At 43.8% G+C, this 15,369-nt stretch overlaps 1 protein-coding gene across 2 annotated transcripts in view; it reads left to right on the top strand.

The window, feature by feature from the left end:
* Positions 1–12,493, top strand: part of TMEM50B (transmembrane protein 50B) — a 45,948-nt gene extending 33,455 nt beyond the window's left edge. Inside the window, exon 7 of one of the 2 annotated variants that reach the window (XM_036880260.2) lies at positions 12,076–12,493. In XM_036880260.2, coding sequence (XP_036736155.1) covers positions 12,076–12,163 — 88 coding nt within the window. In that variant the 3' untranslated portion in view covers positions 12,164–12,493. Of the gene's footprint in view, positions 1–2,538; positions 3,985–12,075 lie in introns of those variants that run through there. The other variant, XM_036880261.2, reaches the window with a different exon arrangement.
* Positions 12,494–15,369: the final 2,876 nt, after the last annotated feature.

Here is a 15,369-nt window from a genome sequence, read left to right as displayed (position 1 = left end):
GTTTTTAAGATAACCTAATATAAGTATAAAAAGAAAACAATATTAAAAGTATTTTTAGGGGCAATTTTCTAAATAGCCCTCAAAATGAAGCCTGTAATCTGTGCTTTTCAGGACATAAATGTCTTTTAATGAAAAGATGGGTATTCTAGGCATCCATTTATAAAATTATATCTCCACCAATCCCATGAAATCATTAGGATCTAAGCCCTGAAGAACTTCGTTTTTGTCACTGGTTTTAAGCAGTTTGATTATGTTGTGCTGTGGTGTAGTTTGCTTCATATTTCTTTTGTTTAGGGTCCATTGAGTTTCCTGAATCTGTGGGTTTATAGTTTTCATCAAATTTAGAATCTTTTCAGCCATTATTTTTCACATACATTTTCTGTCTACCCCGCCCTTCTGGCATTCCAATTACATGCATGTTAGGCTGCTTGAAGTCATTTCACAGCTCACGAATGCTTACTTCTCTTTTTGTTTGTTTTCGCTCTGTGTTGGAATAGTTTCTGCTGTTGTATCTTTAAGTTCACTAATCTCTGCTTCTATCCAGTATATTTTTCATCTCTATTATATTGGGTCTTTTTACATTCTCCAACCTCTCCTTAACATGCCCAGGTTTTCTTCTACTTTGTTGAACATGTAAAGTATATTTGTAACTATTTCAGTGTCTATCTAATTGTTTGTTCTGAGTCTGTTCCTGCTATTTCTATTTTCTCCTCTTATGGGGTCTCTTTTTCCCTGTTTGCTTCTTTGCATGCAGCTGGTTGGGGCTGGATTTCATGCTATTCCTTTAAGTGTTCTTGAGCTTTGTTCTGGGTGCAGTTAGGCCACTTAGAAACGTTTTGATCCTTTTGAGACTTGCTTTTCAGCTTTGTTAGGCAGGACCAGAGCAGCTTCAGTGTAGACACTAATTTGTCCCCCATATTAAGGCAATGTACTTCTGTGCATTCTTCCTGAATTCCGTGTGTTCTGAGGGTCCCGCTCTGCTTATGAGGTTGTAATGTCTTCCCATCCCTGTAGGAACTCGGGGTATTCTTCTTTCCAATGGTTTTTGCCTTTTCCCTGGGTAGTTTCCACACATGCATCTACTGATCAATACTCAAAGGAAGTCTCAAAGGGAACCCCCCCAGAGATCTCCTGGGCTCCCTCTCTTTAGCTCTCTGTACTACTGCCCCGTAAACTCCAGCCACTTTGGCCTCCCTGAACTCTCAACTCCATTTCCTCTAAGGGAGACTGCTATGCTCTGCCTGGACTCCCTCTTACTTCCCTGTGGCCTGGACACTCGTGTTTTTGAAAGATGTTTGACAGTTTCTGCTGTCTTACAGTTGTCTTGGGATGGGACCCACAGCCTTCTGGAGATACAATAAGTTTTTGTGAAGATATCTTAGGCACTGTTTAGAGGTCAAATTTAAATCTAGATCCCGCCCTTTGTAGTGGTAGATGAGTCCACGTAAACGACAGTCGGAAGAACAGAAATGTTGTATGAATAAAGGCCTGTGTTCATGTGGACAGCAACCACTGCATCAACTGTGTGCTCTGTCCAGGGGCTGGCAACTTACCTGCCAAATATGTGCTTCCTACATGTGGGGCCTGTTCTGAACGCCAGAGAGCAGCTCCTGCTTCTCTGGTCACTCTTCCTCTGTTTCCTTGGCCAGCTAATCCTTCTGCCCCTGGCCACTAACTTTTGAAGTTTCTAGGCCTCTCCTCTACTTGTTCTTTTTCTCTCTCTAGGCGAATTTTATTATGCTTAGGACTTCATTTATTGCCTGTGTGCTAATGAGCCACAGATGTCTACCTCCGTGTCTAAACCATATACCCCAGTTCCTACTTGTCCCTTCTTGGTGACTGACATTTCAAATCCAGCACATCTAACACGTTCCCGACTCACTCATGCTTCTCTTCCTCTTTCCCCTATGCTTTGTGGAGATAATTCCCACTCTTCCTTTAAATCTCAGTCAGATCTCTAACTAGCTCAGATCCTTGTATTTTACTCTCTCATTACCATGTGCCTCACTTTTACAGCAATTTTTTGCAGTTGGAATTCGTCTCCCTCATTATTCTTAGCTGTTTTAGTGAGCACATTTGTCTATTTGTCTTGTTTTGTCTTAAAGTCACATTGCTAGTCCTTAGCCAGGTGCCTGGTACCTAGGCAGTACTCAGCGTAGAACGATCACCTGTTAAATGAAGAATCGCAGCGTGGTTTGTTTTAGGAGGCTTCAGTTACTGTAGCTCAGACGGCACTGAATCTTAGAGACGGAAAGTGGCCCTGATGCCTGCCACGATGACAAATGCCCCTTTTCCTTACAAGTTTCCTAACTAATAACTTTCCGGGTTTTAAGAAAGGGTATTTAATTAAGCTCAGCCATTGCAGTCACCAGACTGCTTTACAAAACAAGCAAATTCAAACCACTACCACCACAATCTTTAATTTTAGAAATTGATAAAAATGGATCAGTGAGGTACTGTCAAAGCATATTTAGAAACTAAATTCTCTGTTGCTTGTTTTATGTTTTCCCCTCATTATTTATTTAAATATCTTTCTAGCACTCTGATCTACAAATTTGGAAGAACTGAAGAGCTATGGACCTGAGATGACTTCTTAAATCACATTTTCCTTTTGTTATATTCTATTTGTAGATAAGTTTTTATCTCCCAATATAATTTACACATTGCCAAATGGAATAGATTGTACATTAAATGTATTGTTTCTTTATACTTTCATGCTGAGTTTTGAAGTAGTTTTATGAAATTTCTGTCCTTTTTTTCACTGACTAGATTGTTAATATGTACTTAAGACTATACAGATGGGATGATGAGTATCAGTTTTTTATTCCTGCAGACTTAAAGCTGGATCTGCTCCCTGAGTCAGGATTGTACCATCATGTCATTTTAGAGTTAACTACTTTGTTTCAGTATCTCTAATTTCTGAAGCTGTGCAAAAAATTCAGCTTGGAATATCTGAAATAAGCACTGAGCCATTAAAAAGGGTATTTCCGCAAGTTGTAATTTATTTTGGCTTAAAAATTAGATTTTTTTAAAGGAAAAATATTTGTTCTTACGTATTAAAGAAGTGGACTTTTATATGAAGATTTTTTAATTGCCTGAAGGATAGTCTGAAAGCATCTTTTAAAAACAATTCCTCTCATATGACTTTATTTAAAGAGAAGGGATAATAAATGCATGATCAGATAAGCTCAGTTTTATATGGTTCATGTAAAAAGACTGTAAGGCAGCTCAGCAATGTGCTTCTTACAAAAGCAGCTTAAATAATCTATCTCCTGGGGTTCTCTTTTGACAGCCTACTATTATCTGATATTACAAAATTCAATATCAAGCAACTTTGAGACAACTGCATTTTAAAAAGCATGAACCATAGAGCAAAAAGAGTAGTTTCAAGATAAAGCACTTCTTCCCAAAGAGAATTATTATGACCTAGTGAAAAATTAGTCATTTCATCCACTTAGTTACTGACTGCAAGTCTCTTTCGCTGCAGCTCTCAAGCTTTGGGGGAACTCCTCTTGCAAAGCATATCTTTAAGCTGAAAGTTCATACGCCAGTCAAAAACTTGCTAAGCTGAGTTGGAAACACTGTATTTGCACTGTGTGTATTCCTGTGGGAGATTTCAGGGGGACAGTCGGGTCTTTATTGCTGCTCTGGCTTTCCCTTGTTGTACAGGTTTTCTGTTGCAATTTTTTCCTCCAGGGGTTTTTATAGAGCCTTTTGTTGTAAGACAGCATAATATCAGTGGTATTCTATGCAAGCCTTATTTCGCTTAGCTTCTCTCCTGTCTGAGAGGATTTACTGCGCACAGAGTATGAAGCAGTTGTGGAATGCTGTGCCTTTGTCTCCACACTGTCTTGTTTAATCACTTCTCTCTGTTTTTTTCCTCAGAATGTCAGTAAACTTTGTCTTGCTTCCAACCAGTTGTAAGAGGAATTACTTGTTTCCACTCTCTTGTAACCTGTGGCAATAAATACTACTTCTCACACATTCGAATATTGTTCAGTCTTTTAGAGAAAAAGAACCGTAAAAATCGGTTTGCTGTTCATTTTTCAGGGGACCAGTCAAAGAAGTTTCTCCTTATGGAATAAAGAGAAATACATTATGCTCACATTTGTAAAATGCTGGTGTGAAGGCTAACAAAGGGCATTCAGGAAGAGTGACTGAAAATAATGGCTGTTTTTTTCTATTCTTGGTTCTGCCATGAACATGTTTTTTTAATTGTGAGCAAATTTAGTTTCCCTCTGTTCATTTTCTCATTAAAAAAAAAGATAATGATAGGATCTACTCTTACAGATATTGTGAGTTAGAAAAGACAGAGGCCTTCATAATCACTTAAAATTAGATGTGACTTTTGTCTTGCCAATGGATTTCAGCCCTTGACAAGTTCACTATGGATTCAGTGAGGCCCAAAAATGACAATGGAACGTTCTTGGGATGAAAAGGTATTTTATACCCAACTTTATTCCCATGGTGGCAGGTCAGTCACTAGAATCCCGTACACTCAGAGTGAGTCTGCAGGCAGCAGGCCAGTTTCTGCCTCTGGGAGTCTCTACCCCCCGCAGCTGCGTCAGTCTCTGTCCTCAGCACTGCCACCACTCCAGCCTCTGCTCTCCTGCAGCCATGTGGCAGCTGTGCAGCCATGCCACCGTGTAGCCCAGAGTACTGGGCAGAGCTCTTTATATATAGTCTTTATATAGAATCCTGGCCATAGGAACCTTCACTTTATCCACACTCCATCCCTCCAGGAATTTCAACTCTCAATCTATGTGCCTTCAATCTTCTGCAATGGTCCCTGTGCAAAGAAGCTGAAACATTGTAACCAAATTCCATAACAACAACAGAGGCTATAACAATATGCAAATAACAAAACTTATGAGAAATTATAATAACCCTCAAGCCTGAGGAGATCCATTGCCACTATGTGGTCATCCTGGCTGTATTCAAACCAGTTCTACTCAAATGAGTTAACCAAAAGGACCATGGGTGGGACTTAGAATACCCACTGTATCCAGCCTCTCCAGCAGAAAGTCTCGCAGACACACAGGCCAATCTTGTTGCTCTGTCTCTGGCTTCTCCTTCTTTGTCCTTAGTGGCTGGAACTGCTGCTTAGATTTCAATTGTTGCCACAGCTCCAGTAAGATTCTCTTTGACTTTCCAACCAATTTCTCTCTGTCTGCTCCTTCTTTTATCAAATCAACCCACATCTGGGTCCTCATGACCTTCATGAGGCCGTTTAAATTCTTCGTTCGAATAGCAGGCTATTTCCTTCTGTGCTTTCATTGCTTGAGCCTGAGGACAGGAGCAGGGCATACAGTGCTCCATGACCTGGGGAGAGGGCAGCACCTCTCCTGGAGGAACCCGGGGTTGCCAAGTCTTTATTTGCTTTCAGGCTTTCCACCAACTTTCAACCGGGTGGGGGTTCAACCGAGGAGGGGCCGATGCCTTCAGCACCGGCAGGGCCTCTGTTCATCAAACCTCCACTCCTCCATTTCTGGGGCTGACGGCTCCACTACATCCTTCACCTGCCCCACGGCACCCGGCAGCCTGCGCTCTTGCGCTGCTGCTTCTTGTGCTACCACGACATCCTTTACCACTTCCACAGCACCTCATAGTGATGCCATTTCAGTCACCAACAAATGTTTTACCTCCTCAACAGCACCACACAGCTCACGTTCTTGTGCTGCCTCTTCTTGTGCTCCCTGCAGGAGGTCTTTCTCCCTTACAGCCTTTCTCAGTACTGTGAGAAAAAAGCTCCGCACCTTTCCTGCCACCTCACAGGCACTGTTTCTCAAAGGACCTACTTAATAAATAAAACAGTAATTAATAATTACTGGTTATAATATATAACCAAGGGTCACCCCTATGGCCTCAGGTGTCACCTCCACCCCTTCCCAGCCTTGAGGAGGGGCCCAGTCCTCTAGGAGGCAAGTCACGTCAGACCACATGTCCACAGGGGACACTCAAAAGTCTCCCCACCCATAGGCGCAGCCACTGAAACACTCCTCCCGTGAGAGCAGCCTGTTTTGTTCCTCTGTCAACAATGAATCCTGCCAATGTTGCCAATTGTCTTGCCAATGGGTTTCAGCCCTGGACAATTTTACTATGAATTCAGTGAGACCATAAATGACAATGGAACATTCTTGAGATGAAAGGGTTTATATACTGTGGGATAAAATGAGAGTTCCTGTGGCCAGGATTCTCACCTGGCCCTGGTTGACTAGCTAACTGCACACCTGTGGGCAATACATTCATATAAAGAGCTCTGCCCAGTGCTCTGGGCATGACACGGTGGCATGGCTGCAAGGCTGCAGGAGAGCAGAGCAGAGGCTGGAGTGGTGACAGCTCCAAGGACAGAGGCCCAGAGGACGGCTGTGCAGGACGACTGCAGAGAGGCCCAGAGGACGGCTGTGTTGGACGACTGTGAGGACAGGGGCCCAGAGGCAGAGACCGGCTTGCTGCATGCAGACTCACTCAGAGTGAATGGGATTCTAGTGACTGACCTGCCACCTGGAAATAAAATTGCATATAACCCTTTCACCCCAAGAAGGTTTTGCTGTTATTTCTTTGGTCACATAGAATCCATAGCAGGGCTGAAATCCATTGGCAAAACATATACCCAACTTTATTCCCACAGCGGCAGGTCAATCATTAGAATCCCATCCACACACAGTCTACATGCAGCAAGCCGGTCTTGCCTCTGGGCCTCTCTGTCCCCGCAGCCTCTCAGTCTCCATCCTCGGCTCTGCCACCACTCCAGTCTCTGCTCTCCTGCACCTGTGCAGCCATGCAGCAGCCCAGAGCACTGGGCGGAGCTCTTTATATAGAGTCAATAGCAACGTATTGCCCACACGTGTGTAGTGAGCTAGCTGACCAGGGCCACGTGAGAATCCTGGTCATAGGAACCTTCACTTTCTCCACAGACTCCCTTGATATAAAGATCTCCCTGTTACACAGGTTCAGTGGCTGTTATTTGAGTGTCTCTTCAGTGTGTGTTTGTGTGCAGACCAATATTACCAGAGCATTCTATTTTATTGCTTACAATATATTATAACCAGTAATTATTAATTACTGTTTCTAAAACCCTTGTATTCCTTTTGTTATTGCCAATGATGAAAAAACCCAGAGGCTAGATTTTTGGCATGTATCAGCATAGTGAAGACTGAAGACTGAAAGATGGATGCTGTCAAGCCACATGGCATTTGCTACTTGAACAAGAACCCCGAGAATGTTTGATATGTATAATACACCGAACTCAGGTTTTCTACGTTTTTACGTGGTGGGAGGTTTTCAATCATAGTGTCAACTCAGGAGCATATTTTTCATGCTGCATTTTAGACTTAATTCATATCAAATAAACTCTGCCAATCTTATAAATTTATCCCAAAATTTCCTGTTCTCTCCTGCCATCCCACCCTCATTTTGATTCTCTTGAAAATTTGTAAAAGTGTGGGGCTACTTTGAGACCTTTTAATCTCAGGTAACAACATGTTAAATTCTTAGGGAGAAATACCGGATGTTAATTTTACTCTCCTCTAAACAATTAGTCACATTTTGTTGTTCCCAGTCTGTGCTGTTACTTCAATCTCTTCACTGTATCATCTGTTCAGACAGAAAAGATTGAAGTAGAAATTATTGCTTGAGTCACTTTGTTGACTGTTTTTCTTCTTTCTCTGATAAAAACAAAGGAATAGCCTTGAAATGGTTGATAGGGTCAGTGCTTTTCTGAAGAACTGCTGAGAAAAACCAGGACATGCTTATTTAGCCCTGGAGTAGCTCTTCACCTTCAGGGAATTGTGGCAATCCTTGTTTTCACAACCCACCCCCATCTTCCTGAAAATATTTTATTTCATAAAAATAACAAAAACGTTTGTTGTATTTCCATTTTATGAAAAGTTAATTAATTTATATTTCCAGCCTGGTTCTTTGATATCCAAACACAGCCTTCACTTTTCTTATCCTCCCCAAATATTTTTTCCACCTCTTCTTTTCCCTTTCTCCATGCATTACACTTCCAAGCCTTACCCTCAATTCTCGCTATTAGCGATAGGTTGGTTCTATAAAGTCGCCCCAACACTGAATTAGCAAATCGTTGCTCCTAGGGAAATGGAGGCTTAGGTTAGCCTCTGGCCATGACATTTTCCTCAACCATCAATCCATAACCTTGCTTCATGTATGTTTCTATTTAAAAGCACTTTAATTCTGTTCATTAACCTTGAGCTCAAAATCGCATTAATGCAATGCCTGAAGGTTGCTTCTCTCTCACATTTTCTCCTGGAGGCCCATCCCAGCCTCGTGGCACTTAGCACCATGAAACAGCACTTTAGCGCTGAGCTTGGGGCCATTTCACACACAAATCACTGACAAAACACTAAAATGTGAAAAACTGTGGCATTGCATAGACCAGGGAAAGGACACCCAGTAGGAAAGCTGACATGAGGGCAGAGTGTGGCCTTGTCCACCTCGGCTGGGATCTGAGCAGTTCAGGCTGCTCAGCTTGCAAAGCTATAGATATCTGCAAGTGACTGGAGCCTGCCATGAGCACTGGTTTGGCAGTTAAAAATGAAAAAGGTGAGCTTGCAAATAAACAAGCTCAGCTGTAGCTAAAGAGCTTTTGACCTTTGTCCTTTAAGATAGTGCTATTTCTCATCATCTCTATCACAGTCCACTTCTGTCCTCAGTCATTACCCTACCACCAGCTAAGTCTTCCCATTTTAGGGCCCTGTTCCATGATGTTATTTTCCTGCTCAACACTGATGGCTAACATTTATTGAGAACTTTCTGGGTCCTATGTGTTGTCTCATTTCATTCTCACAGTTTGGAGGTAGGAATTTCACCTGGAGAGGTCAAGTAACTTGCCCAGATTAGGATCACGGCTCAGGCCCTGCCTCCCTGAGTGTGAAGCCCTGTTCTTCTAACAGACAGCATTTCCTAAGCTGCCCTACAACACTGGTGTTCCCCTAGAATGCTGTGGTCAAAAAAGCTTGAGAAGCCTGTGGATAAATTGAAGGTTCCTGTGACCAGGATTCTCACCTGGCCCTGGTTGGCTAGCTCACTACACACATGTGGCAATGCGTTGTTATGGACTCTATATAAAAACCCCTGCCTGGTGCTCTGGGGACATGGTGGCATGGCTGCAAGGCTGGAGGAGAGTGGAGTAGAGGCTGGAGTGGTGGCAGTGCCGAGGACAGAGGCCCAGAGGCAGAGACCGGCTTGCTGCGTGCAGATTTGCTCTGAGTGAACGGGATTCTAGTGACTGACCTGCCACGGTGGAAATAAAGTCGGGTATAAACGCTTTCACCCCAAGAACCTTCTACTATCATTTCTTTGGTCACATTGAATCCATAGTGAACCTGCCTGGGGCTAAAACCCATTGGCAAGACAATTGGTGACAGTCGGCAGGATGCATTGTTGACCAAGGGAAAGAACAGGCTGCCCTCACAGAAGGAGTGTTTCAGCAGCTGTACCTGTGGACAGGGAGACATTCGAGTGTCCCCTTTGGACGTGTGGTACTGGGAAGGGGTGGAGGACTGGGGCCCACCCCAAGAGAAAGAAAATTTGCTGAATGAAATGGTGTCATTATGAAGTACTGGAGGAATAGTAAAGGATGTTGTAGTAGCCCGAGAGGAAGCAGCACAAGGAGGAGCAGTGGCCCGAGAAGCAGCAGCACGAGCTCACAGGCTGGCAGGTGCCGTGGGGCAGGTGGAGGATGTAGTGGAACCGTCAGCCCCAGAAATGGAGGAGCGGAGGTCTGATGAACGGGTGGGGGTGGAGGCCCTGCTGGTGCTGGAGGCATCAGCCCCTCCTCAGTTGAGACCCCACCTGGGTGAAAGCCGGTGGAGGAGAGCCCGAAGGACTCGGCAACTGCAGGTTCCTCCAGGAGAGGTGCCACCCCCTCCTCAGGCTGTGCTCTGCTTCTAACCTCAGGCTCAAGCGCAAAAGGAAATACGGTCTGCTTCTCCAAGGAAGAATTTAAAGGGCCCCATGAGTTCGCGAGGACCCAGATGTGGGTTGGTTTGAAAAGGTAGGAACAGAAAGAAGAAACTGGATGGCTGGAGCTGTGGCAGCATCTGAGACCGGAGCAGCATTCCAGCCGCTGAGGACGAAGCAGAAGCCAGAGATAAAGCAAGATTTTCTGCTGGAAAGGCTGGAGAAGGTGGGTATTGTAAGGCCCACCCATGGTCCTTTTGGTTAATTAATTTGATAATTTGTTGTAATTTTTGTTATTTGTATATTGTCGTACATTATGGAATTTGGTTACAATGCCCCAGCTTTCTCGCACAGGGACCATTGCAGAGGATTGAGGGCATATAGATTGAGAGGCGAGATTCCTGGAGGGGTGGAGTGTGGATGAATTGAAGGTTCCTGTGGCCAGGATTCTCACCTGGCCCTGGTTTGCTAACTCACTACACACGTGTGGGCAATGCATTGTTACTGACTCTATATAAAGAGCTCCGCCCAGCGCTCTGGGCAACACCGTGGCAGGGCTGCAAGGCTGCAGGACAGCAGAGCAGAGTCTGGAGTGGTGGCAGCACCGAGGACAGAGGCCCAGAGGACAGCTGTGCATGTTGACTGTGCAGGCAGAGAGGCCTAGAGGCAGAGACCAGCTTGCTGCATGCAGACTTGCTCTGAATGAAAGGGATTTTAGTGATTGACCTACCACCATGGAAATAAAGTTGGGTATAACCCTTTCACCCCAAGAACATTCTACTATCATTTCTTTGGTCACACTGAATCCATAGTGAACTTGCCTGGGGCTGAAACCCATTGGCAAAACAAACCCTTGGGCTGAATTAAATTAAAACTTTGTTTCTGTAAAGTTTTTTCTTAAAGCTTTTTGTAAAATGTGATTGTATATTTTTAGGAGTGAGGTGTCATTTCAGTAACGTTTTTCATACTTGATACTTGGAAATTTATCTCCTGAAACACTGAGAAATAAAGTTTGGAGAAACTGCTGCTATGGTAGCTTTTGAAGAATAGCTAGAATGCAGAAAATTAACAAAAGGAAAGGGCAATTTGGGAGTGAATGTTGTGGCTTTGGGAAAAGCCAGTGGCCAGACTGATGAGAAAAAATGGAGAGGATGGAGAAAGGAGGAAGAGTATTTCAAGATGCATTGTTACTGGAGATTGCTGGTTTTGGAGTTGGGGTTCTCGGGGATTTGTGTTTAGTTTGGTTTACTTTTCCCTAAATCTGGCATGGCCACTTTTTTGCTATGTTGCACAAGGCAGCCTATCTGTAAGTGTTTGAGAATTGACAAGAGCAAAAGCCTAGCATAGTGCCTGGAAACAGTAAGTGATCAATAAATGGCCCTTATCTGTCCCTGATGGCTTTGCCTAAGGGGTGTTACCTTCCTCCCTCGATGGCTTTTTAGCCTTTTGTCACAAGGTGGCATGCCACCTTAAGAAAAACCAGTCCAGAGTTGGTTGGTTTTTGTTTTGTTTGGAGCCTGTCCTGGTGCTTATTTTCTGTAGCAGTTTTAACACAGCTGAAGTCATTTTACAAAGGGTTTTCAGATGATAATATATGTGTCTTAATTCTTTTAGCTCTACCAAATAGGATATTCCAAATTTCCATAAGTAAGTATGGCAGGACAGGCCTTCTAGTCCCTCACGAATCAGGCCTATGCAGGGAGTCCCTTATCTTTGATTTAGGGGCACCTACTGCATGTGCCAAAAAGGGATTCAGTGTGATGTTAAGTGTGTTTGTCTCCTGTTGTGAAAGTTGTGAATTTAGATATTGATGAACTGTTACTTGGGAATAACTTCAGACTTACAGGAGAGTTAGAAAAATAGCTCAGAGAATCCAATTTAACCTTCAGATCCCCCATATATTAACATTTTTACCACATTTGCTTTTGTCTAGGTTTTTCTAAGATGTTTGACCAAATGCTGTGGATGTGATGACTTTTTACCCTTGACCCTTGAATTCATCTTGTATAGTTCTGCAAATCATAGCTGCTGTGCAATACCAAGATCGGGAAGTTCACATTGATACAATACTAAGCACTTTATTCAAATTTTGCTGATTGCCTCACTAATGTGCTTTATAGTAAAGAAGACTATGCGTTTTTTCTGTTCCAGAATTCAGCCCATGGTCACGCATTGCATTTGGATGTCATGCCCCCTCAGTGGCTTTTTGGAACAATTCCTCAACCTTCGTCTTTCATGACCAGGTGTTTTGGAAGCATGCAGATAGTCGCTTTGCAGTTGCTTTGCTTCTCAATTGGGGTTTGTCCGATGTTCCCTCATGATTACATTCAGGTTACCGGTCTGGGGCAGGACTACCACAGAAGCGGTGTTTGTTATGCTGTCAGTACAACATATCAGCAAGAGATTTCGAGGACATCATTTCAGGACAAATCGGTCCTGTTGTAACTTTATTTGCCTGCTCAAGGTATCCATCTGGTTTCTCCCCTGTAAAGTTGCTATTTTTCTCCTTTGTAATTAATTAAAGTACCTTATGGGGAGAGAGACCGATTAATAAATCAAATAGAATAGATTCATTGTCTTTTACTCACAGAATTATGTGGAGTTGAACTGAAGTGGCCCTGTGATGGGGTAGAGGAGATATACAATTTGTGTGTAACAAATTAGAATTTTTACCTTACATGTATACATGCTTCTCACTTGGTTTAAGAAAGCCCCATGCATGAATTGGGGGAAGGTTTGGCCTCATCCTGAAATCTGTCTTGTGTTCAGCCCCTTCCATCCCAGTGTTTATTGCCAGATCATTGTGCTTTCATTTTATAAAATACGTGTGATATTATTTCATTGTAAAAAGGAATATCCTCATAGAAAATGGCTGGAAAATGTGGAGTAGAAAAGAAATTCACATTACCATCTAAAACCCACTAGGGGCATTTTGGTGTATAGTAAGTTTTAAATCTGATTTTGCAAGTTGGCATGGAAACCTCACCATTCATTTAACAGTCTTTCATGAAAAAAGTCTACCAAAATTATTTTTGGAACTTCAGTGGCTTATAAATCAGGATTATTAGCAATTGTGATGTACATCTGTGTTGTGTATATGGCACCCCTACAGTTGTGCAGCACATAACCTATGCAAATATGTGTAGCTCTGACTATGGGTGCTGTGGACTGAAATCAACACAACTCTTCTGTTTAAAAAAGACAGTTTATTCATAGTGTTACTGAGGATTATGGCCAGTGAAATAACCTGGGAGTTTTGGTAAACTGCTTCAAAGCCCCTTCATTTGGAGACATCTTAATTTCTTTTTCTACAGCAGAGGATATGTACAGAGAAGAGGGTACATTTATCAATACATTAAGTGACGTGGCATGGATACATTTAGTTGGTGTCCTAAAGGATTGTGCTAGACACGTTCTAGCGTGATGTGTGGTGGGAGGCGGCAAGGATCAGGATCTCATTAGGTGGCTGACTTCATCTTCCATGGGGATGGAGAGGCTGTAGGTGACATTAATCTTATCAACACTGACCAGAAAATTCCTCACTGACTACATTTCTGGGGGGAGGTTGAAGCTGCAATTAAGGTAGGTATTCAGCCTGGTTGGTGACTTGGCCTAGCTGAAGTGACCCCATGTTGGGCCTGTGTCTTTCTTTTTAACTGCTGTGCACAGCTTTCAGTAGGAGCATGGGGCAGGCCACTTGAGACGTTTAGGGGACACTTGAAGGTGCAAACAGTCGTATTAAGGTTCAGAGCAACATTTCAGAAAGGAACTAGTCAAGGAACATATCGGTTTAATTGATTAATTTAATTTTGTGCCAGGCAGGCCCTTTACCTCAGGGCACTACCTGGACTTGTCAGCTCTTTAAGGGCCAAGGTCTTCACTTACACTTTGAGCTACAAAACACACTTCCCACACTTCCCAAAACACACTCCCAGAGTCTATATCAAATCGTCCTGTTCACTTGAATGCAAAAATGAACATCTAATCCATGTTCATATTCATTATAAATTATTAGTCATACCTCTGTTCAATTACAAGGAAAAATATCTTTAATTGCAAGGAAAAAATACCTTTTGCAAGTGATTTCATGCTTTTACTAGGGGTATGTATGTAAAGAAACCTTGAGGGCCTACCATTTTTTAATAACTGGGGGCCCAATAAAAGTAATTTAATAATTGCCTTTATTTCTACCCTAGGAAATTTTAGGCAGTGTTGTGCTTAGGGCTTTTAGAGTGCTGCGAATTGCACTGACCAGCGCCCTCCCGAGCAAGGTGCTGCTCCAAGGGCCCAGGCACTAGCACCCACGTGGACCAGCTTCCCTGCCCTCTCTGTGCAGCCAGATGGCTCCCCTCACCTGGGAGCAAGAAAGCAGCCCCTTCTGCTATGTGCCGGTTAGAGAGCCCTCCCGGCTTCCTGAGGGGCCTGTGCGCAGCATGGAAGGCCAGGGAGGTCTGCCTGCCTCCTGCGAAGTGCCTGGGTGGACTTCCGCTCTCACTAAACAGGACAGTTTAGGATGTTCTCAGCTAAGATGCAGGCTGTTTGGCAAATGGCAAATTTGTTTTCGAGGGCCCTAGGGCACGTCAAAGAGATACTTAGTTGTTTTCCAGTATCAAGAGGCGCAAAATTACACAGTTCAGGAACATTAACATTGTGGACGGAGATAAGAGATTGTAAGTGAAATAAAAGTCACAAAGGCCGATGCCCCAAGCGCCAGCTAGGAACCGAGCAGCTGCCCCCGCCCACATGATCTGGGGGAGATGGTAGCAGTGGCTTTTTGTGTGTGTCCTATGGATACGGAGAGAGTCTTCTTCTCTGCCCCCACCCGGCGTCCAGCTCCTGCCCTGGGGCCTCCGTCCCCCACCCGCCTCCCACCCGCCCCTCACCCTACTGACCTCGGCTCCTTCCAGAGCCCAGGGCTCGCCCCGCCGTCCCCTTCCCCGGGGGCGCCGCTGTCCCGACCGCGGTCTGCACGGTTGAGCACTGAAGAACGCCAGGGGGCGCTATGCATAGTGCGGCCCAGGGGAAACCAGTAAGAAAATTCCTGTCACATGAATGGGAAGGGTCTTGAAAGATGGATGTCTTTGTCTAATTCACAAAGGCATCTTACAGGTTAGCAGGGGAGTGGGCCTACTCTCCTCCATTGACGTGCACACTCCTGAACTCTATCCAGCCTTCCTAGTACACAGTCCATAATGTGCTCTATTGAACACATGCAAGAATTAAATTCCTCTCCTTCCATGTAATATGTGACCCCTGAATCAATCATCTCAGTGCCAAATGGGGTTTTGTAGGGACCTTCTGTAACTGTAGAAACCTAAATAACGGGAGTGGGTGTTTTCTCTTTCTCTGCACTGAGCACTTCCTTGTCTCCATCAGGGGTCATTAAACTTTTTTTGTGAAGAGCCACGTAGTGAATATTTTAGGCTTTGTAAGCATACAGCCTCT

Source organism: Manis pentadactyla, chromosome 1 (genome assembly GCF_030020395.1).
Source record: "Manis pentadactyla isolate mManPen7 chromosome 1, mManPen7.hap1, whole genome shotgun sequence".
Classification (NCBI taxonomy): Eukaryota; Metazoa; Chordata; class Mammalia; order Pholidota; family Manidae; genus Manis; species Manis pentadactyla.
The sequence above is the reverse complement of the archived record's forward strand: the minus strand, read 5'-3'. Positions and strand labels throughout refer to the sequence as shown.